General features: G+C 46.5%; 1 protein-coding gene across 2 annotated transcripts in view; it reads right to left on the reverse strand.

Moving 5' to 3' along the window:
* AKT1S1 (AKT1 substrate 1) overlaps positions 1-23,536 on the reverse strand; it is a 770,156-nt gene that overhangs the window by 14,378 nt on the left and 732,242 nt on the right. For both annotated transcript variants that reach the window (XM_078655232.1, XM_078655231.1), the window contains one exon: positions 21,859-22,005. In XM_078655232.1, coding sequence (XP_078511358.1) covers positions 21,859-22,005 — 147 coding nt within the window. The remainder of the gene's footprint in view (positions 1-21,858; positions 22,006-23,536) is intronic.

Genomic DNA, 23,536 nt, shown 5'->3' on the forward strand with positions numbered 1-23,536 from the left:
TTATTCATTTTTATTTTTAATTTATGAGGTTGTAGCGAAGTGATTGTAGTATAAAATGAGACTTATAGTATAGAGTGCAACATTTTTATGTTACATGGTAAGTTTACTCATATTTACTTCCCTTCTGCCACTATATTATCTCCAATGTGTATTTGACATCTCTTCTTCATCTCCGGCCTCCTTTCTCTCACTGTGTGTCTCCGATGCATCTTATCGCTGCTATTTTGTGTAATTACAGAAGAGAGTAAAATAAAATAGTTCGGAACGTGAAAAGGGGGCAAAGTAGAGTACCCCTCACCCCCTAGGCCTTTTTAGGCGGTCCCAAAAGGATCAGTTTCTGCTTTCCTGAGAGATTATGGTATGAGTTCCATATACCACAATAATTTGCATTACAACATGCAAGATATCTATCTCCTATTACCAACTTTGAGATATTCGCGCTAAGCGCGAATATCTCCAAAAAGTAACACCTGCCCTGAGCAGTTCTTAGCCATGTTATCCAATGGGAGGTGGATAACATGGCTAAGAGCATTAGCTCGGTAATGCATGAATATCGCTGACTTTTTAGCGATATTCATGCATTGCGGCCATTTATTATCGCATTTGCGATAAACCTTGATAATAGCAAGGTTTATCTTCGATAATTTCTGACGATGCTTAGCGGTAAAAAATTCGTTGGTAAGCATCGTTAGCGATAAATATCGCTTAACTTTGGTAATATGCACCAACGTCTGTTAACGTTCGATTCGAAGGAAATGAGGAAGTGTTGAAAAACATTGTCTGCGCCATCTTGCCTTTTTTGAAATGCCACACTTTTGTCGTGCACGGCAGCCATTTTAGATGCCTTGACCAGACCCACTCTCTGCACGCTGTCGATTCGTAGCATGGCTCCCCACCCTCGCAAGCATCTTCCCCAGGCACTGGTCACCCCCGCTCTCTGTCTTATGCATCGGCAATAAACCTCCCCCCATCTGCGCTGCTCTTCCCTGAAAATCACACTCTGTGCCCGCCCGACACCTCCCTTTCGCCCTATTCACTACCGCACCCTCTGACACTCCTCTTCCTCTGTGTCCGATTGTCCAGGCTATCACCTAGCCCTGCAGATGTAGTTTATGGCCCCAGCTGTAAAGAATCACCCCTCTTCAAAGGAGTTATAGTAGATCAAGGCCCACACCCGATGAGATCCGTCACACCACACGTGTTCCTACTATCTGAAAACCATCCTGTATTGTGATTGGGGAGTGGACCGAGCCTGAAGCGGAAGATTCCAGGAATGACTCTTTGTACATCAAAGTTTTTACAATTATGTGTCACATTAAAAATATATAGCACTCCAACAAAGTAGTAGGAATATAAAACTTTAATAACATATAAATATATACAACAAAACAAAAACAGTAAAAACATTTAAACAACGAAGAGACCGTGGCAATTTCTTTTGAATTCCTGATGAGGACATGTTACTAGTTCTTTCAAATTATGAAAATTCAGAAGATGTTGCCTGGGGGTGGGTCGTCAGTAGCAGTCTGTTGTGCGAATAGTTCCAAGGCAGCAGAACGCGCTGAAATCTAGATGGCACGAAAGTGATGTCTAGTAAGTTGCCGCCCAGCAAATAACGGCGTGGGGCGCCGCGGGGGTGAGTGAGTCCAGTAGGCACCACAGCTATTCTTACCGGCATTGCAGAATTACTGCTGGGGACAATGCCTGTGCTGTAGCAGGGTCACAGCAGAAACAAAAAGGATTCTGTTGAAGATGTTGTTGGTTTTCAATTTGAATACAGTTCTGGTGTCAACTGCTATGCTAATGTAGTGGTTAATGTTTTGTTTTCTCTAGAAAATGTAAAAGAGGGGGAGGCAGTCCAAAGTTCCGTTAAAAGGGGAAAGGAAAGGATCGGTGGTTTGAACTATCAGTCAAAAAGGGGAGGGGGTGCAACAATTTTTCCTACCGGGTCACACTGTGCTTTCACCGGAACTGAGGTCTGCAGGATTCTAGTAATTCAAAGTGAGGCTGGCGCCAGCATGGGAGCGCCGACGTCCCGCGGATACAGTTTCGTCACTCCACGGGCGATCATGGCAGTCATTCCCCATCGGGGGTCGGAGACTCCCGCGGCTCCTCTAGAATCTTCAAGGTCGTGGAGGACTACGGTGGTGGAGTCAACCAGTGACCGGGCCATTTCTTTATGCTGGGCCCGCTCTTGCCAGGTCGACCGCCATTTTGAGAGTTCGGTAGCTACTGGCGATCGCGGGGTCAAATGAGCGGACGGGCTCCACCCTGCCGGGCGAGACGTTGCAGCATGGCCACAGTGGAAGAACCCTTTTCCGGGCGCCTGGAGCGCTGAGGGTGCAGCTGGGAAGCCTCCACCTGGGGAGGCGGGAGAGGCCTGTTCGCACCGTCTCTCCCTCCCAGTGCACCCCACGGCGTCTCGCTTGAGATTTGTTATGGCCGGACCAGGCGATGAGGACGAGGGGGGGGGGTCGGAGGCATGTGCAAGACATCCCCCCCCAGTGTTGTCGCAGCCATTATTCAAGAAAGAAGAAGTGTCCCGTCCGTCTTCGGGCCGGGCTTCCGGTAGATGTCGGCCGGACGCCCCTGGCTCTGGCCCCATGAACGGGTTTCTTGGTTTATCGGCTGCAGCCGGATCCCGTCGGCCTCGGCCCCCCGACCGTTGGTGGCCGGACCGGAAGAGCATGTGGCGGGACTACCTGAAACTGTCAAGGGCCACCGCGGCCGGACTGGGAGAGAGAGGGGAGGGTCGAGGAGACATTCCCCCCCCCCCCTGCAACTGTTCAGCGTTGTAAAGGCAATCCCCTGGCTGGGTCCCGCTGGCCTCGGCCTCTCCTCCGGCTACACCCTACGTTAGGATCTCCTGGCCGAGGCGTGGCAGCAGGACCCGCCTTATATGGGCTGCTCCCGGCTGGGCGTAGCCGCAACCCTGCCCCACCTTGGAAGTTTCCAGAGTGGGGGCGGATGTTCTACTGACTTGCATTTTCCCTAGTCTATCGATTTTTTGGGCGTGGCAGGCAGTGGGACAGCGAGGGGTGATTTGGTTTCTCTTACTGTTTTTCTGGTCTCTCACCACTGGCATATTTTAACGTTTTCTTGTTTCTAGGACATTAATAGGTTTTATCATTACGTTATGTTATCGTTTCTTTGTTCGTTGTTTAATAAAAGTTCATGTTCATCAGTGGCCTACTGATTTTCGTTTTCCTATTCTTTTCTTTCCAGGTTGTTTCATGCTAAAGTTTCTGTTAACAGGATACAGTGATCACTTCGTTATTATTGCATATGTCCTTTTCACTAGGGGTGCTCTCTGGTCGGGCCAGATGACGTATCTCTAGTAAATGGTCCGGGTGAAACAGGTGCATCAATCAGTGGGGAGTAGATAGGCATGACAGATTACAACGGGGGAGAAAGGTCCGCATTACGTACCCTTTCACTATTTGCAAAGATTTTCCTACGTATATTTGCAAACAGGGAATACCTCCAAAAAGAACCAATTCCCAAACAGTCAATGTTTGGGGAAACAATCAATCAATGAGGAACGAAATAGGCACGACGTGTTAAAGGTTTGCGTTACCTACCCTTCACTATCTGCAAAGGGAGAGAGAATATTCCTATTCTTCCTCGTTTGCAGGCAGAGAAGATTCTTAAGAGAATCAACTTCGAACAATTCAATGCTCGATTCAAACAATCAACAAGGGGTACTGTGAACACAAATGAACGCCGCTTATGTACATACACATTGGTATTATCAACAGGTTGTTCCTAATGTTTCTATTTTAGGGAGGTCAAAAAGAGATCCCATTAGTGGCCTACTGATTTTGCTCGATTCCTTTTGTTTTTTTACACGATTTTTCGCTATCTGCAAAGACTAAACAGAGTATTGCGACTCTGTGCTTGTTTGTAAATAGAGAATGAACCAAAGAGAACAATCAATCAAATGGAGAGAGAAGCAGGCACGACGGATTACAACGGGGGCAACGGGGGCAAAGGCCTGCGTTAACTACCCTTCACTATCTGCAAAGAGAGAGTACTCCTAATAGAAATGAGGGGTGGGGGGCAGCATTCAAAGCAGATCAGTGTGCATAAACACGAAAATGTTTTTACTTACCACGTACTTGACATTCGACAGCTTATTATATTTGCTATTAAAAAACCATTGAAATTCACTGAAAAACCATAGGTTATAGACCATATATAGTTAGGAATTAGCATTTAAAAAACCTTATTTTACTCACACAAAACCATTGAAATTCCATATATAGTTAGTTGCACTAACTATATATCGCACACCCGCAATCCACTGCTGATCATGTCACATATTACATCATTCATGACATGGTCAGTGACATCACTGATGACATCACTGATGACATCTCAAATGACATCACTGATGACATCACTGATGACATCTCATTTGACATCATTCTTGTGCTAATACGATAAACCTCTTCAGACTCTAATATAACCTTAGATACACTCAGTGTATACAGACACTCACACACTGCCACTCATCCATGGAGTTACTCACACACCCAGTCAGTCATGCAAAGAAACAATCTCACCTCCATTTCTTCAACTATACAGTTAAACACACCTTACTTATTGAAACATATACTAACACATATTTACTCTCTTATACAATCCCTGATACAAGTTCACAATGATCGATACAACCACTCACTCATTCAGTGGCTCTCATGCACAGTTATTTATATATGCCAACTCTCACATGTACTGTGTTTAACATATGTACTTACTATGACATGTAGCATTGAGATATCCATTCACTCATCAATACACTCATGCACACAGTCAACTGCCCATGTAGCTGTTTCCACATGCAGTCTTGAACTCATACACCTAGTGAATAAACTGCTCACACATCTATGCATAGAGTCACACACCTTCCAGCCACCCCCACACAAACTCAATCTCCCATAGAAATACTTGGGCAACCAATTAATAACACATATAGCCTCTCGTATAGCTAATGATCAACACATGCAGCAGTTTACATCACAACAGACATAATGATGCACAAATTAAGACAGTTTAGTCACTAACCCATGCATTCAGTGAGACACATTTAATCACTCACTCATACAGTCAGTCACGCACCTACTAAATCCTTCATCCAGACACTTATACATCCACTCATTCTTCAATATGTAAGACATATTTTAACTTTACAGAAACATACAGTCACTGGATGTTGTCATCAGTGATGTCATCAGTGATGTCATTTGAGATGTCATCAGTGATGTCATCAGTGATGTCACTGACCATGTCATGAATGATGTAATATGTGACATGATCAGCAGTGGATTGCGGGTGCGCGATATATAGTTAGCGCGATATATAGTTAGTGCAACTAACTATATATGGAATTTCAATGGTTTTGTGTGAGTAAAATAAGGTTTTTTAAATGCTAATTCCTAACTATATATGGTCTATAACCTATGGTTTTTTCAGTGAATATATATATATATATATATATATATATATATATATATATATATATTTATTTATGGAGTGATTCCCCCAACTACCAGTAACCTCAGCAGGACTCCCCTGCGATTAGATTTGTTGCAGATATCACAAACATAAACTATCACCTCCATCCAGGTGATGGGTGCTTAGGCGCCTCAGAGGTTCAAGCAATAAAATACTTACACCTTGAACTCTGACCCCGGTTGAAAGGAACCACGCCTTCTATGCTAATCTCCTCCAAGTGTAGAGATTATGCTGGTCCAGTTGAATGAGAAGAACCTGGAAAACTATTTCACGGCACAAGTCGGAAAGAGACCAGCTCATGGCCTGCAGAGTGATATACCAAAGGCATTGCGCCAGGCTCCTTCATTCCAAGACCGCCGCTCCATGGTGGAGCACAAGTAAAGATATGACATGGAAATGAAGATATACTTCCAAAAAAGTTCAACTGATTAGAGAACAGAGTCTCGCCTCATGGAGAATAAGCTGCTGTCTTTGTCCAGTCTGTAAGTGCTTGTGCTACCTACAGCTGGGTGTTTTTTTTCTCCCCTACCAAATTTATACGGTATACACTTTTCCCATACAGGCTCTGATCCCCAGAAACTGGGCATGATGAAAATTCTAGCCATGTCTAGTTGGCCTATGCCTCTTCTGGCCATCTGCATATTCAAGGTCTTTTCTGGAATGAGGAATTCTGTCTGGTAGTCTAGAGGTTACCTGGTGGGTGGGAGTGTTGTGTAGCTTGTAGGGTACAAATATTGACTGCTGTGCCCATGTGTGATGCACATCAGTAACCACATTTTAAATTCAGCAACTGCTCCAACCGCGGGATCATTCATCACTTGCAAATGCAGGCGGATGATTGAATGTCATAGGTGAGACTAAAATGGCTTTCTGGTGGATTAGCGAATTAGCGGCTTAACTTCCATTGCGGAAACTTGAGTTCTATTCCGGCTCTTGACCAACATGGTGTCACCTCGGAAAGGCACTATGTGTGCATCTGCCGCAAATTGTAAAATAGTGTAATTTAATGTACTTTTAGATAAGAGTATATATAATATATGTGTAATGTAGTGTCCCAAACATGTTCTCACCCCAATTTCGCATCCTTGTTTTTGCAATAAAGTTTCAGCTGGACGTAAGGGAACCGAACTGTAGTAAAGTGAGTCATTCTCTAGTTCAGGATTGGAGCTGCAGAACTGCCAATCTTAACACAGTGCAGCTTGCAAGACTGACCCAGCCTTTCACCAGCACTCCATAGCTGCCAGGAGTATCTTGCACTAGACCATGCTAGCTCAATGTCAGCTCCACTGCAGAATAATGAGCATGCACCCCACAATTGTTAATACTCCACCTCTCTGGTTTAGGAGAACCTGTTGTGTTTCCGTGTTAGGGGTGGGCAAAGATTTAAGTGTGGCATTAAAACTGCATTAAATGCACAGCCTTTGGTGTTTGCTAAATAGTGAACATTTTGCATTGTGGTTAGGTGCTTAGGAGCAAAACATTCCTGCAAAAGCGTTTTTTGGCAGAGAATTCTCACAAACGTTTTTTTTGGGTTGGAAAATCTTCCTATAAATAAGTACGGTTTTCTTTTTTTCTTTTCATCATTAGAAGCCTAGTTCTTGAAGATTTTTCACCTCCAAGCTCATGAACTCATCAATGTTTTAAAAACATTGAAAAGGAGCAGCCGAGAATGGCGGACGCGTGAAGAGTGTGCTCCCTGAGGTAGCACGGCCTTAAGTGAAATCCGGCATACTTATCCGTGAAATTCCCCACACGAAGGAGCGGTAACCAGGTCCGGGGAGAAAGCGGCATCATCCGGCCTTACCCCGGCTCTCGTGCGAGGCCGACAACTGCACTTATTTGATCCGACATATCAGGGCCTGCGGCAGGAGCGAGGCACCGGCCTCGAGTGATTCCCCGACCCCAGCGGAAGTGAGGGCTGACCGGACTGGACCCGGGGGTGTCCTCCGCCCCCCCCCCCCCGCCTGGAACACCGTGAGGGGCGACCCGAAGCCGCAAAAGAGATCCAGCACTGCCGTTGGTAAGCAGACCGACGGAGAAGCTAAACAACGCCCGCAGGACCCACAGGAACATATCGGCGGCTGCGATATCGAGACAACAATCGAGCGGAGAGCCCTGCAGGAGTGCGGACCCCCGGGGAAGGTGAGATCTCCTGGGCGGCATTACCGGGGAAGAGGCACTGCCGTGGCGTTCCCGACGGCACCCGTCCACCCTCGGTTGGACTTCCCCGTGGCATCGAACGACGGGGCTGCCGGCAGGTCTCCCCGGGGTCCCGCCAAGAGAAGAGAAGATGGGAACAGACTTGGAGGGGCAGGCAGAAACGGCGGCAGTTGTGGGAGCTGTGGAGCTCAAGACAGGGCAGACGGTCAACGAGAGACGTCCCGGGCGAGAAACGCCCCACTGAGGCAGCGCTTGCAGAGGGCAGTGCACCGGACAGTGCCTAATCTAACCAGTCAGACGCGCGCGCCTCGGGGGCTCCGGGCGGACCTGTGGCGCGCACCGGGGAACAACGCCACATGAGCGCACGGCGCGAAGCAGCACATCCTTAAGAATAGCAGCACTACGGGCGCTCTGCATGGCTGGTGGAGGGGCGGCGGTCCAAGAGAGTGACGCAATATAGCACTCTACGCCCCAACATACCGGACTACGTAGGCCTTGAAGCCCCTGTGAGCAGACCACACAGCTCTTCTCCTGATTTACAATCGGCCTGTTCTCCCCTAGCATTAGTGGCCATACATAACATCAGACCCGTGACCCTTCACCAAAGGCTGAGAATCATGGCTGGCAAGGGCTCCAGGAGTGGATCAACACAAGCCAAATTGGAAAAATTTGCATATAGCACGCAGGGACAATCGCTGGGCAATGGACGACCTTCCACGGGCGCCAGCCAAGACGTAGATGGGACCAAGAAAGTCACGCTCGAGGACATCATGAAAACCCTCTCCGAGGTACGGACAACAGTGGGCTCTATCTCTTCCGAGGTTACGCTACTGCGAGCGGACTTCCAAAAAATGACAGAAAGAGTGTCGCAGGTGGAAGTGGTCACAAAATCTCTTGTGGAGGACACCTCGGAACTGCAAATAGCTATGGAGCGAATGGACAAGATCACCCGACAACTGCAGGACAAGCTGGATGACCAGGAAGGGCGCTCCCGAAGAAATAATGTACGCATCCTTGGTCTTCCGGAGACGGAGGGGAAGAGAGCAATGGACCTCTACGTGGAAGACCTCATCAAAACTAAACTCCAACCTAAAGGACTGTCGCACTTTTTCTCAGTGGAGAGGGCGCACAGGGTGCCGGGAGGGGAACCCAAACCGGGTGCGGCTCCGAGGCCGGTGCTGGCGCGATTGTTTAATTTCAGAGACAGGGATGCGATTTTGCAAGCGGCAAGAGTTTCACCACCTATTAAACTTCAAAACTCCACCTTGGCCGTTTTCCCAGACTACACAGCGGAAGTAGCCAGACGCCGGAAATCGTTCATGGAGGTGAAAAAGGCGCTGCGGGACAGAGAAATGCAGTACTCAATGTTGTTCCCTGCTAAATTGCGAATTGTGGCCGACGGGAAGGCCTGGTTCTTCGACAAACCGGAGGTGGCACAAGACTGGCTCGACGGCTGGAGACAGGGGGGACAACCCCGCCGGTCGCACAGAGATCGACCACACCAACGTGCCGGAGACCAAGCAGGCAGGCAGACCGACCAATTGACACAGCGAGAGACCTCAACGGGAGCAGAATCCGGCCCGGAAGAGAATCCAATTGACTCTGGTCAACCGAGACACATCTGAAATTTGACCATGGGAGGGAGGGGCAGGATACGAGCGATGGACCTGGGCCTGGTGAAGCGAAGTAAGGTGGGCAGAGCCGGTGCCTGTAGGGGACTCACCAACCCCACGAGCAAGTAAGATAGTTTGGGATGGGATAGAGCACTCTGCACAGTTGGGGGAACGGGCGGGGGTTTGTCCGTGGCGCAGGGGAGCAGGGAGGGGGGATGGGAGTGGAGTTACACAGTTCTTGTTATTGTTAATAGTCATCGCACACACCACAAGGTACTCGATCGCACAAGACATTGAGAGTTTCTCTCGCACTGCCACGAAGTGCTGCACATATAGTGAGTCCTTGCGGGGGCGGGCAGTCCCGATGATTATCCCTAGTGTACTACGAGGCATGAGCGCGCTGGGCACTGAACTCCTTATACACCTCACCATTGGAAAATTCATATACACTGATACCAGTCCTATGGCATGTAGATCACCACACAGACGATCCCATGGCCCAACAATTACACACTACGCCCACTGAGGGGGCGAGTATGACCCGTGTGGTGCCCCCCCTGCGACTACTTACTTGGAACGTCAGGGGGTTGGGCGATAAGATAAAGCGGGGATTGGTATTGCAGGCACTCAAACGCCATGGCCCTGACCTGATCCTTTTGCAGGAAACGCACCTCACGGGATCAGCATGCAAGGCACTTGACAGACGTGGTTATGTCATGGCGGCACATGCGGAATTTACGTCTGGCTCCCGAGGGGTTGGGATACTTATGAAAAAGACGTCGCCCTTCATGGTGATAAACCGCAAGGCGGACGATCAAGGTCGTTTTGCGGCACTACATGGGCAGTGGGAGGGGAAGCCCCTCAACGTGGTGTCGGTATACATCCCCCCGGCATTACATTCTGTGGCCCTGCCTGCACTAGGCAGCTTCCTTTTAGATCTTCCAGAAGGTGACACGATCATAGGAGGTGACCTTAATGCGATCATGGATCCAACACTAGACACGTTTCCCACTAGAGACCGCCATAGAGGGATTCCACCTCTCCCGGGATTCATGGAGGCGCTGGGCTTTACGGACGTATGGCGCCACTTACACCCCACAGAAGCACAATATACATACTACTCCGCCGTACATAATAGCTTAACACGCATTGACTACTTTCTATTTCTCGGGGCGGGACTGGGAAAGGTAGACAAAATTGACATTCTGCCCAGAGGGATCTCTGACCACTCACCGGTGTATCTGTCTCTCACCACAAAAGAAAAGAGACGTACGAGAATCTACCCAATATACCCGAACTACCTCACCATCCCGAAGATCAGGAAAGAATTAGTTAGTGACCACACGCTATTTTGAAGAAAATACGGGTTCAGTGTCCTCCCCCTCGGTACTGTGGAAGGCTTACAAAACGGTCCTACGAGGGGGAGCAATGGCAGTAATAACGGGGCACAAGAGAGAGAGCAGGAGGGTCCTAACGGAGATAGAGCTGGCACTGCACGCCGCAAACATTGCTCATATGGCGAACCCCTCCCCAGACACAGCGCACGCACTACAATTAAGACAGCAACAACACCGGGCCCATCTTACGGTGACAGTCCGAGGCCATATCACTGACACAGCCAACAGGGTATACGACGTGGGAGATAAGGCTGGGAAAATGCTAGCATGGCTAGACAAGACGGGGGGGGCGGTAAAGGTATTCAGCAACTATATTCGCATGATGACCATATACAGACACACCCGGAAGACATAGTAGGTACCTTGGCGCGTCACTTCCAAGAAATATACACCCCTGAAAGAGAGGTTACTGCTCAAGAGGCAACACTCGCACTCACAAACATTGACATCCCCAGGCTTGCGCCAGAGGCAATACAGGACCTTGAATTGGACCCGACGGAAAATGAAATTCAGCTGGCAATTCAGGCACTACACTCAGGTAAAGCGTTGGGTCCCAATGGAATACCTTTAGAATGGTACAAATCGCGGGCTGACACACTGAGTCAGCCACTACGAAAAATGTATATGGAAAGCCTGGAGAAGGCAATACTACCGTTGGATCAACGCACGGCCACGATTGTGGCCATACCGAAGCCGGGCAAACCATCGTCTCGGTGCTCTTCATACCGCCCCATTTCACTGATAAACGCGGAGGCTGAGATACTAGCGAAACTGCTGGCCACTCGTCTGGTACAACACCTACAATCGCTGATCCACCCTGACCAATCAGGCTTTATGCCTCATAGAAATACGTCTCTGAATCTCAGGCGACTCCATGGGGTGATAGCCCGGGCACACCTTATCCCCGACAAGGCGGCTATTCTCTCCCTCGATGCCAAAATGGCTTTTGATCTAGTGGAATGGGAATATCTGTTTGCGGTACTGAGGCGGATGGACTTTGGTCCGAAATTCATTGCATGGGTGAGATTACTCTATACACAGCCGGTGGCGCAGGTAGTGGCGAATGGCCACATCTCGCAGACGTTCCCACTGGGTAGAGGGACTAGACAGGGATGCCCGCTGTCACCCTTGCTCTTCGCCCTGGTGATAGAGCCGTTGGCAATCCTGCTCAGAACTACACCGTTGCTAAGGGGAATAACGTGGGAGAGTGGATGGGAACACAGAGTGTCCCTTTGTGCGGATGACATGCTGATCTACATGGTGGAGCCAGAAAGTGGAATTCCGGTGCTCCTGGATTTGTGTGATAAGCATGGTAAAACATCGGGGTACACTCTGAACTGGTCCAAATCGGTGGTGTACACGTTACACGGCCCGGACCCGGTGCTGCAAGAGAACTGCCCCCTACAGCCAACTAGAGACTCCTTTAAGTACCTGGGTATTGTTATTGCTCGGAATGCAACAGACTTTTTCAATAAAAATCTACAGCCACCCATGGAATACCTTCGGGCGGATGTGAAACATTGGGCGGCCTTGCCATTGACTCTCCTGGGGCGCGCAGCACTCTACAAAATGATGGTACTTCCCAGGTTCCTCTATGTGCTGGAGAACACTCCTTATCTTGTGGAACCGAGGTACTTTAAGCAAATCGCGGCATTGGTTTCGAAACTGCTCTGGAACAATGGTACGGCGCGAATAGCGTATGACAAATTGACGAGGAGCTGGTATGAAGGAGGCGTAGCTCTACCAAACATACAACTGTATTACTGGGCAGCACATCTCAAAACAATCAACCACTGGATCCATGCCCCGAGAACCGACCCAGCGTATAAGGCCGACTGGTCGCAACTGGGAGCGGACGGCATGCTTGCAGTGCTGTATAACAAGCCGCAGGTACGGAATCTATGGGGCCCAACGCACCACACCGCGATCATATGGCACATTGCACAAAAGCGACTGGGTTGCCGAGGGAAACTCACCAAAATGACACCGCTTTGGGACATAAAAGCTCTGGGAGCCCTACGTTCATGCAAGGGATTTACACAGTGGGACCGTATAGGAATCTCCACAATCGGAGACCTATGGGACAAAGGTACAGTGATAGGGTTTCCACAATTACAACAACAGTACGATCTGCGCCCGACTGAGACGTTTCGATATGTGCAGATAAGACATGCACTGCTTCGAGCGATCCCGGCGGGAACAGACCTACCGGATTCCTCGCCATTAGAAGATAGACTATTAACTGACTTCATGCCACAAAGTGCTACATCTCTCACATATAAAAAGTTGATCAACAATCTGGGAGACCCGACAGAAAGGCTGAAAGGTGGATGGGTTGGGGAAGTGGGAGAGGTTACTGAATCGGAGTGGAATGAGGCACTGGCCTCCCCACGAGAGGTCTGCATCTCAGCAAAATTCAGACTGGTACAACTGAAAATCTTACATCGTGTTTATTACACTAGGACCCTGCTTCACAGAATACATCGAGCTCCACATCCCTTCTGTCTCAGTGGGTGCGGGGAGGAGGGGACGCTATATCATACAATCTGGGAATGCCCACAGATACGAGAATTCTGGCGACAGGTTATGCGCACCATCTCGCAAACGCTTAAGGTTTCAATCCTGCCAGAACCACGGAAATGCCTATTGAACATTTGGGACCCTAATGACCTGAATAGGCATGGACAGATATGGGCTACACTAGCCATGATGGTGGCGAAGCGGGATATTGCGCAGAAATGGGGAGCGCCAGATTCGCCTACAGCCTATAGGTGGGGTAACAACATGGACAAGCTGATGATTACCGAAAGAGCAGTGTATGTGATGAGGGCATGCCCCCGCAAATGGAATAAGGTATGGATGGCATGGAACACTTATAGAGGAGACATCTGTGAACCGCTGCCGGAAGAGGAAGACATAGAGTCTGAGGGAGAGGAGGAATAAAGGGCGGGGGGGAGATAACAATACTGGCCCTGGTGGGCACCATGCTGCTCTGACGCAGATTTTATTTAGGCATGGCGTGGGAAGTGCGGGACAATTATAGAACAATTTAAGTGTTGCAAATGTACCTATGGGAGATGACTCATTTTAATGTTAGACGTTGTTATATTGATGATTGTTCGGATACAAACCGGAAGCAAAAGGTCCCTGAAATTATAAGCTCAGACAGAGGTGGGATAGACGATCAACGGTCTGGCCACACTTCTGCAATGGCCGTCTATTATGCATGTTACTATATTGGGACTGTTAGGATTTCTAGAGGAAAGACTGTAAGTTGATGGAATATTGCCCTAATGGGGATCTTGTGATTGTAATATATGCTGACAACCTCAATAAAAAGTTTACAAAAAAAAAAAAACATTGAAAAGTGCTTATAGGTAAAGTTTCCCAACTTACCACTCTTGCAACTGCACACGCCCGTTTGCCTTGAACCATTTAAAAATTCTGCTATTGAACGGAAACACAGACTGCATGGTGCCATTGCGCTGCGGAACACTAGAAAGCTTGCCAGTGCTCACACCCTTACACAATTAACAGTGCTGAATGCCAATGGATAGCTGCATACCACAGAATAGAGTTGTTTCGTATTGCACATAGTCTCCAGGTCAGCCTACTTAAGTCTCAAAACTGAAGAAGAGTTACTGCTAGCACCTTCAAGTTTTCTTATATGTGTCATGTATATGATTATAGTGTGGCTTAAAAGTAGAGATACTTCTTTTACGTACTAAAAAATACATTGTAAATACCATTAACTTTGGTGATAATTGTGTTATATTGTTTTGGTATAAATCATTGACCCACCCACCTCCTATAGAGCTTTGGCCTTGAACTTCTCACTTGTTAAGAGGACGATGGTCCAACTAGAGTGGTCTGCACCTGAGTTTTTAGTACTAGGACGAACATGGATCATCATGGGTCTCTGTCTGACAAGTACTCACCTGACAGAGTGGGTCATGCCTGAGGAAAGTTGCTGGCGTCATGAATCAACGTAGCAGCAGCGTCTTTGCCGCCAACATCCAGAAGGAAAATATAGCACAGGGTGACCATTACTGGGACTTCTCAGTACATTTTCCACCCGCTATGGGTTGAACCACCAGAAATCAAAAAGTACAAATGTCAATAAGGAATGTCCAAGAATTGTTTTGTCTTGTTTCAAACGGAGACTCTTTTTTCCCAACTTTCAAACGGAGACTCTTTTTTCTCAGGTGAGGATGCTACCTCTCGTGCGGCACAGTAGCCGATTACCTTGACGTGGATACAGAACTCGTAGAAACAAGATGTATGGTCTATGCACATTGGACACAGCCAGCACGCCCTGATGAAGTTCTTATGAACGAAACGCGTTGGCTGCTTAAAAGAAAATTGAATAAAGAAGAAACAAAATGTAAATGTAAATGTAGGTATACTTATATAGCGCAACCTGTCACCACAAAGGGCATCCTGGCGCTTGCCTAGGGAACCCGTCCTGGTATTCCCCTGTGAGAAGCCCCGACAGGGTGTCCACAGGGTGAAAGTCAGGCATCCCGCCGCGAGGGGCCGTTGTGGAGATTAAGCAAGCTATTGCCCAGAGTCGCAGAGTGTGAACCCGTGAGTCGAGGAGGCACCGGGACGAGAATTATCGAGTCCGTGGAATTTTTAGCCCAAGACCCGCCGGGGCGGGGAATTGAACCCTGGTCCAGGACCGATCTCAGATTCCGGGTCTGCCGCCTCTAACCCCTGAGCCACACTTCTCCACAAAACAAGACAAAACAATTCTTGGACATTCCTTATTGACATTTGTACTTTTTGATTTCTGGTGGTGCAACCCATAGCGGGTGGAAAGTTTATTGTTTTTGTTAACAATTGCCCCATGGGAGCAACAGGGGCGTTGGGAGTGCACACCATAGGTGGTAACAGCTCTGCATTGGACATATAATCAAGACGGGTGGGCCCAAGGCCAGTAGAGAGGTGCGGCACACTCAAAATTTCTTTTTGTGTGTTGAGTTGAGTTGCTCAGAAATCGGGTTATTCTCAGTACATTTAGTGAAGGCTTTGAGAGATTGGCAGTTTGGTCAGACACCTTCTGGAGAATTCCTGCTTCCCAGTTATGTGGTCTTGCAGGTGGGACATTGTCATTCATCCCTCCACCCTGTCTTGTGTACAATGGTTTTTTCCCAGTTCAATATGGCAGAATTACTTCCTAGTTACTATGAGGCACTTTTTGTGCTATTTTAATGTAAATGTGTGCAGTTTCAGTGCACTGCAATGCTTCCAGTTCCGTTTTACTAGCAAAATCACTGCTCTCTTGCTTCTCATTTTTGTCCGTGAGGTATTCCCACTTCTTTTCCTTATTCTGGAGCGCTGAGTTTACAAATCTGCAATGTACCCATTACCTTAACACTTTCAATCCTGCTTGTATTCCTGTAGTGTGATGGGTTGCCATTGCTTGCTCTTCTTCAGCAAACCCAAAGGTTTTTATACCACTAGCTTTTTCCTCCTACTGAAAGTGATTTCTATTTGAGGGCCTTCTCAATTGGCATGGCTTTTGATTATTAACTGTGAAAGTGGCTATTTAGAGGGGTCACCCAGATTCCCAGATAAAGTAACGACCATCATCCTGTTCTCAACATCATTTTGCTGCAATAGGTGGTCCAAGAAAGCTTCAGGCTACCACTTGTTTTCAGCTGGCTGGTTACTCTATTTCCTTCCAGGATCTGGGCATCTACCTGAAATGTAGCACATGCCTAAAATGTAGCACATGCCATGTGGTTAAATGCCAGTTGAGCATAAGTCAGGTAGCAGAGTTCTGGTACCATTATAGCTTGATTCTTGCTACCTGCTATACTGTGTAAACGCAAGTGTAGTAAACAAGGCATTATTTTGTGATGCCAGAACCAGGGCGACATTAGAAGGACTATAGTAATTATCAAAATGAGTGGAAGATTGGAGATGGAGTTGACCTGTTGGATGAAGTAAAGTTCAGAGTTTGCTAATACCTAGCGATTTAGTACGTTTGAAAGGTTTGGGGTAGTGAAAGAAATTGTCCAGCGTCATATGTAACAATGATAGATAGTACAAATAATACAAGGTAAAACAATTGGGTACTCAAGGTTGGAAAAATGCCACCGAATCTTTTTTTCAAGGAGTATAATGTCCATGCACACACAAGTCAATGCCAAGCACTCCGACTCAAATCAATATTCCAATCTTCAGTGAACAGTCTTCTTCGGTTCTTTATTCGTGAACCAAGATCAGCATATCTTTATTGGGATTTCCACCACAAACGTGTGGGACAATGAAGGGGTCTAGATTTGCCCTTTCATACGCAAACCTATTTATGTGTTGGTAAGAGGAGAGGCAGCTCTGGAGCCCAGGTGATGCAAAATGGTTAGACTATATATATCATTTGGGAAGGTTTATAGGTGATATAATGATCATTTAGACTGGATTTCTGAAGGATTTGTTTGAGTTTGTTTCATATTTGAACTCTAATTCCAATAAGATTGGTGTCCCATTAAGCTATAGTTATGAGAGTATTCAATTTGTGGATGTGGAGTTGTATGTTAGTAATATGACACTTCAAAGTTGAACGTATAGAAAAGAAGCGTCTTGAAATTCAGTGTTGCATGCATCTAGTGCACACCCGAGAAACCAACTAATGGCTATTTCATTTGGAGAGATGGTGTGAGCTAGAAGAATTTGCAGCTTTAACAGTGAGTTCATAGAGACTATTTATGATATTGTATTATTAATAATGGGGAGAACCGATGTCCCTCAGAACCTGGGTATTAATATTAGAAAAAACTATTGGTTCTGTCGGGGTGTATGCTTTTACTTAGAGTATTGTTTAAATACTGAGGTAAATTTCTTTTTCTAAAACATAAATCAATGATTCCCAAAGAAGTTAATTCACAGACCAATAACACACACACACACACACACACATACACGCACACACACACACACACACCCATCCCAGAATATAATAATCAATAATGTATTCTAAATGAGTATTAAATATCAAAGGCTGTCACAGTTACACATTCAACTGTTTCATAAAACAATAAAAGTGACATATAGTGATTAAGTGATATAAACAGTACACTATATACAAAACAAATACATGTGGAATAAATGAGGGGGAGGGGGAAGTTTGGTGAAGGTTTTGTCCAGTCTCTTTTTGCACATGGGCCGCAAAGATCCAAAAATAAAATAAATTGTGATCATGAGGGCTGCGTGGACATAAATGGCATGTCGTTGACGTTTCGACCACGAAATTAGCGCAATTTTAGGGTGCGTCATGGCGGGTCTTCTTCAGGACAATGGGAGGATGGGAAGAGAGCCAACTGGGCAGACGTCTCAAGTGAATGCAATCAGAAAATAGTATTTAGGTAACAACGCACGTTTTGGCAAAGTAAGTCTCCCCCAGCCGGTTGGAGCCTTAATTGAATCTTTTACGGACCTCCACCAACTGGTTGGAGTCTCGTGAGGAAGCTTACCAATTCAGGCTTGCTTAGCAAAATGAAGTGTCATCCGTATGGTAAGCAGTTCCGATCATCTTCACAGATTCAATTAAGGCTGATCTATTATTTAGTTACTTTGCAAGATTATTCTACTTGGCATTCATTTTCTTTTTACGCTCACATAAATACAAGTTGAATCGTGAATGGAGTGCTGACTTTACTTGGTGTGAGGGGATTTTAGCTAATTGTTCTGTGAACATTGCATGTCAATAAATGTAGATTATATACATATTTACTTTAAATCTAGTTTACTGTCAATTTGCAGTGTATACACAACGGAGTACATTTGAAACCAGAGTTGGTGATTTAAATGTATATCTGTTATCAGGTGAGCTCCGAGTCTGAATTCACGTTACTCTTTTGCTTGATTTATTTATGGTTTTTCTATTTCTTTATATTCTCCTATTTTATCCTTACAAGACTTGTCTTGTGGGCGTCAATTGCTATGATGTACCACACTAGTAAATACTATATATGATGTAATATACTCTGACATTTTTTATACTTACAGTATTCATTTGGATAATTTTGTCATCAACATGGATTGCTTACTTATTCACTTAATTTTGTGGTATTTACAGTTCTTACTCAGTTTTTTCTGTGCTTTACTTCTCTGTGTATCATTACTTCAGTCACAGGGAATATGGTGGAGGCTTTTGTGTATAACCTGGAAGAGACTAGATTGTAATGTTTTATATCAATTACCGTTTTAGCCCTGAGGAAGTCAACTGGAATATAATTATCCAGAGACGAAACCCGTGTTGGCTAGTTTGTGGTGAAAATCTTAACAAAAATATGCAGATTTTTGTTCACGAATAAAGAACACAAAAAGACTGTTCACAGAAGAGTGGAATATTGATTTGTGTCAGAGTGCTCGGGATTGACTTCTTTGAGCAAAGCCTGTTGCCTACAGACATACAGAAAGATACGTTGCACATTGAAATACACCTACACACCTCTCTAAGATACATCTGATGGTGCGTATCTACACTCTTTTACTATATGACAGAGTCAACTTGGTTGGGATGACCGTCTTCCCTTTGCTCAAGAGTCCTATGGCATTGTAGAAGCAAACTGCTGAGCCCAGTGGCCAATCAATGGTGCAACAGTGACACCAATTGGACAGCAAGGGTATGGCATGTATAAGATTCTGGAGGGAGCTGCAGGAGGTCCCTATGGATTATTTGTCGAGGACTTCATTGGGAAAGGGTGTTGCCAGAGGTCATCACATTTACACAGAAACAATGATGAGTTCAGGAGATCTGAAAGAGTATAGACATAACCTTTTGTTTGGCCCTAGTACAGAAAACATTAAGCGCTGTAGACATAGCCTTAGGTTGATTGAGAGAGTTTAGATGAAGCAGTAGGCCCAGATTTTCTAAGGGCTTTCGTCGTTGTTGTGTCACACAAAGCAACGCAGGCCCTTAAGTTAGATTTACAAAGCCACGCTAAGCCACCTTGCTTGGCTCTGCATGGCTTAGGAACTGTGGAGTAACACAAGGCAGCACAAGTCATTGCCTAGCGTTACTCTGCATTGGAAAGGCATTCCATGGGTGGAACATGGATATTCCCACACATCCACCCACCCATGGATTTTTGCACAATCCCAGATTTAATTGGATAATAAACCTGGGAATGCGTCAAAATGGCGCGCCATCCCAACAGAGGTGAAACAAGGAGAAATATTTCCTCGTTATTTCCTCCCTCTACATGTGCTGCATTCTGCAGCACACGTAGAAAGAGGAAAATGCTTCTTTTGTTCAGTACAAGGTCTCTTCCTGCACAAAAGCAATACTTCCTTGTGCAGCAGCTGCATCAAATCACAGAGAATGTACAGATAGCATTGGTTTAGTCCTTGAATGGTAGACCTCCTGCACCATAGACATAGGTTTGGTTTGACCCTTGCATGCCAGACTTCAGGGAGTCTTGGTATAGCCTCGATTTTCCGAGTGCATACAAGACATAGTGGTGACCCATGCTATGGGCTGAACTTTTTCAAGATAGGACAGAAGATAGTACTTACTTGGCCACCAATGCCATTCCACAGGAGAACTTGAGAAGGAGATGGCACAGTATTGTTATATTCCATATAGGTACCCTATATAGGCGCAGATAACACTGCAACCTTTCACCTATATTCTTCTTTACAGTACATACATTACGGTTCATAGGGACTGGACCTTTTACCTAGATTTATCACTGCATTCAGAACGCAGGTTTTTCCCTAGTTCGAAACTCGTTCATTGTGCATGAGGCTTCTTGGAAACACAGCAGGACTGACAGCAGGACGAACACCTCTTGTATAATATCTCTGTATAAAGTTCAGGCCCAACGTCATCCTTTAGGCCGACACAGTAACACAGCAAGGTAGGACCCCTGGGTAGACCTGTGGGTATATATACACATCATGTCTTGCTTAGAAAGACAGAGGAGACCGTGATTTCCCGGCTGACTCACTGACCAGAGATGCTGAGGTTCCTGCATGCAGACACTCCAGCTCGCAGTGGTCTAACATCCCTACCGGGGTATCCAACTCGAGACCAGGAGGGGATCCCATACTCTCTCATTCTCAGGTATTGGGGCTGATTAAATGCTAGAGGGATTCTTGGCATAACACCTACACAGATGTTAGGTACATTTAGTTAGGGAGGCATCGTGGGAGTACGCACTTTTTTTCATGTGTTTTATACACTTGTATTTATTCATGATTAAAGCAAAATGGTAGAACTGTACCATCCATTTACTTTCGTAATACTGCTTATTATATATTTCTGCTACTGTCTAATGGTTGTTACAGCTCATTTATTGTACACCACAATAACAACTGTCCAATACATTCTTATTGAAACGCCAGACTGTTTATTCTGTGTTTCTCTGAGACAAACTAAGAGAGCATGAGTGACTGAGTGAAAGGTAGTATATTGTTTCCATGATTCTGAGGGATCAGGGTTGTCATGTTCTAAGGTTGCCAGAAACTATTCTCTCCCCGATAAGAGGAGATTATAGTGGCACTGTGAGCTAGCTAATGCAAATAGCCTAACATATCCGATGGGGGTGTTCAGAACCAGTCTGCCACCAATCCCACAGTTTGTTATCCAAAACGCACAGATTCTGTATAAGGTATATAGGAACTACACAACAGTATGCACTGAAGCTTTCGATAGAGGATTTGCAGTGGTGAGGACACAGAGTGGCTTTATGTTCCCTTGCAAGGCAGAACTCTAAGAGGCACAGACGCAGGATGGGTTGAAGTTTTCCATGGTTTGGCTCGACTCAGGGGCGGCCTTCGGCATGTGCAAGCTGTGCACCTGCAGAGGGCCACCAAACCCCAGGGGCCACCACGCCAATATATATCCTTAATATAACCATCCTATGAGGATGGATACATATTTGCGTGGTGCCGCCTGGCAGGGATTTGGTGGCCTCCGGCTCTGTTCCACTTCCAAACACCCTGACCCTCCGCTCTTCACTGGCCTCCGCGCAACGGCCCACCCGGACCCCCTCTTCCGGGGCCCCCTACCTACGCTCCCTGCCCAGGGCCCCCATGAGCCTAGATCCGCCCCTGCTCGACTCTCAAAGGTTATGCATCGGGTGGGTAGACAGCTTGCACTGAGTCCTTGATTCACAATGCTCTATGTGGTGAAGATGCAGCCTTGATAGAGCACTTACCCTTATGTCCTGCAGGGCCACCCGTCCCCCACGCTTGTTCAGGTATCTTAGGAGCTTTATGGCGTGCTCATGCTCCTCCTGGCTCTGTTCGTGGAGAAAGTCAGACATGTGGGGTAGAGCCACGTCATCGCGATCAAAATGGCAAGACTGGTGGCATGGGAAGCAAAGACAGGGGAGTGTTAAAAGAATGGAAACGTATGGCAATGAAAATAAAAACCTGTAAACAATTTACAGTAAGAAACAATAGATGATGCAAAGAGCTTTAATGAAAGCATACACAACAACTGTGATACAACCTGTAGAATACACAACATCTGAGATACAACCTCTAGAATACACAACAACTGAAATACAGTCTCTCAAAACATAGAACTGATCTTATTATTAACAAGCATCTTTCTAAGTGTTACCTTTCAGCTAACAAAGTCTGGGGATGCCTGGGGTTCAGGGGAGCTCGGCCTGCACTTTCGTTGTCCAGCTCTGTTTACAATCAGAAACATGCTTTGTGATTGGAAATAAAATCTATGGCCCTCTGGTTGAGTATCCCAAGTTGTGTGCTCCTTTTTCTGAACACACTGCGCCAGCCTACACAGCAGTCTTGGTCAGATATGTGCATCAACAGGATCTAACCTAAAGGAACCTCAACAGGACTGACCTTGCAGATACCTCAAGGAATCACCTTACAAGAACTGACATAGGATTTACCCAGGGCTTTAAGTGGGGGGAGGGGTGGGGGCTGTGGGGGGCTGAGCCCCCCAGTTTTTTTGGAGGGGCCTCAAAAGGGGGCTCTAGGGGGCTCTATTTTCGGGCCTCAAATGTCAAAGGTAGGGTGAGCAGGCACCCGGTTTTTGTTTGGTGTTACTAGTGTGGGTAACATGTCTTGATAGTGAAATACTGCCAATTTCGTTTTTCGCTATTGAAAGGCTATCTTGCCCATAGGATAACATGGGGTATGCTGTGTGACATGTTTACCTGCATATCTTCCCATAACGGCAAGATAGACATATGGTATCCCTGAACTCAGAATTTAATAACACATCCTTTAGTGAAGATGGTTTAAAATTCTAAGTTTGAAAATAGCACTTTTAGAAAGTGGCTATTTTCCTGTTCAACCTTTCTGTGTGCCTCTGCCTGGTTGTGTATTGACTGTCTGGTTTGTAAGTGACAGGGCCTGGGGGCAGCTCCAGGACGCTGGCTGAGTCAGCACAAGGCTGAATAGACCCATCTGCATATAGAGTGGTGGGAGGAGTAGCACCTGGGTCTCAATAGGGCTGTGCCTGCCTGCCACAATGATGGCTCCACCTCCTGTGGTGTGTCTGATGGCCCTGGCCCACACTCACAAAGGAAGAAGAGGTGCACTGACAGAGTGCACCCAGAACTGGTTTAGATTGGGTCCAGGACCCCTCACACAAGAAGAACAAAGACTTTTGGGGTATAAAAGTAGGACTGGAGCCCCAGTAAAAATAGATTAGGAAACTTTGTGATCAAGAAGGAATCCGTGCTGAGTGTCTGGGAGCTGACCTACAGTTGCTGTGATTGCTGATGAAGGGACTGTCTGCTGTGTGCTGTGTCCCCCTATCTTGAAGAGGAGCTGTGCTGTGTGCTTTGCCCCTCTGAAGCCTGCCTGTCTCCAAGGGCCTAAGAAGAGCTGGGAACTCAGGGATACAAAAGTTCTCCA

Source organism: Lissotriton helveticus, chromosome 7 (genome assembly GCF_964261635.1).
Source record: "Lissotriton helveticus chromosome 7, aLisHel1.1, whole genome shotgun sequence".
NCBI lineage: Eukaryota > Metazoa > Chordata > Amphibia > Caudata > Salamandridae > Lissotriton > Lissotriton helveticus.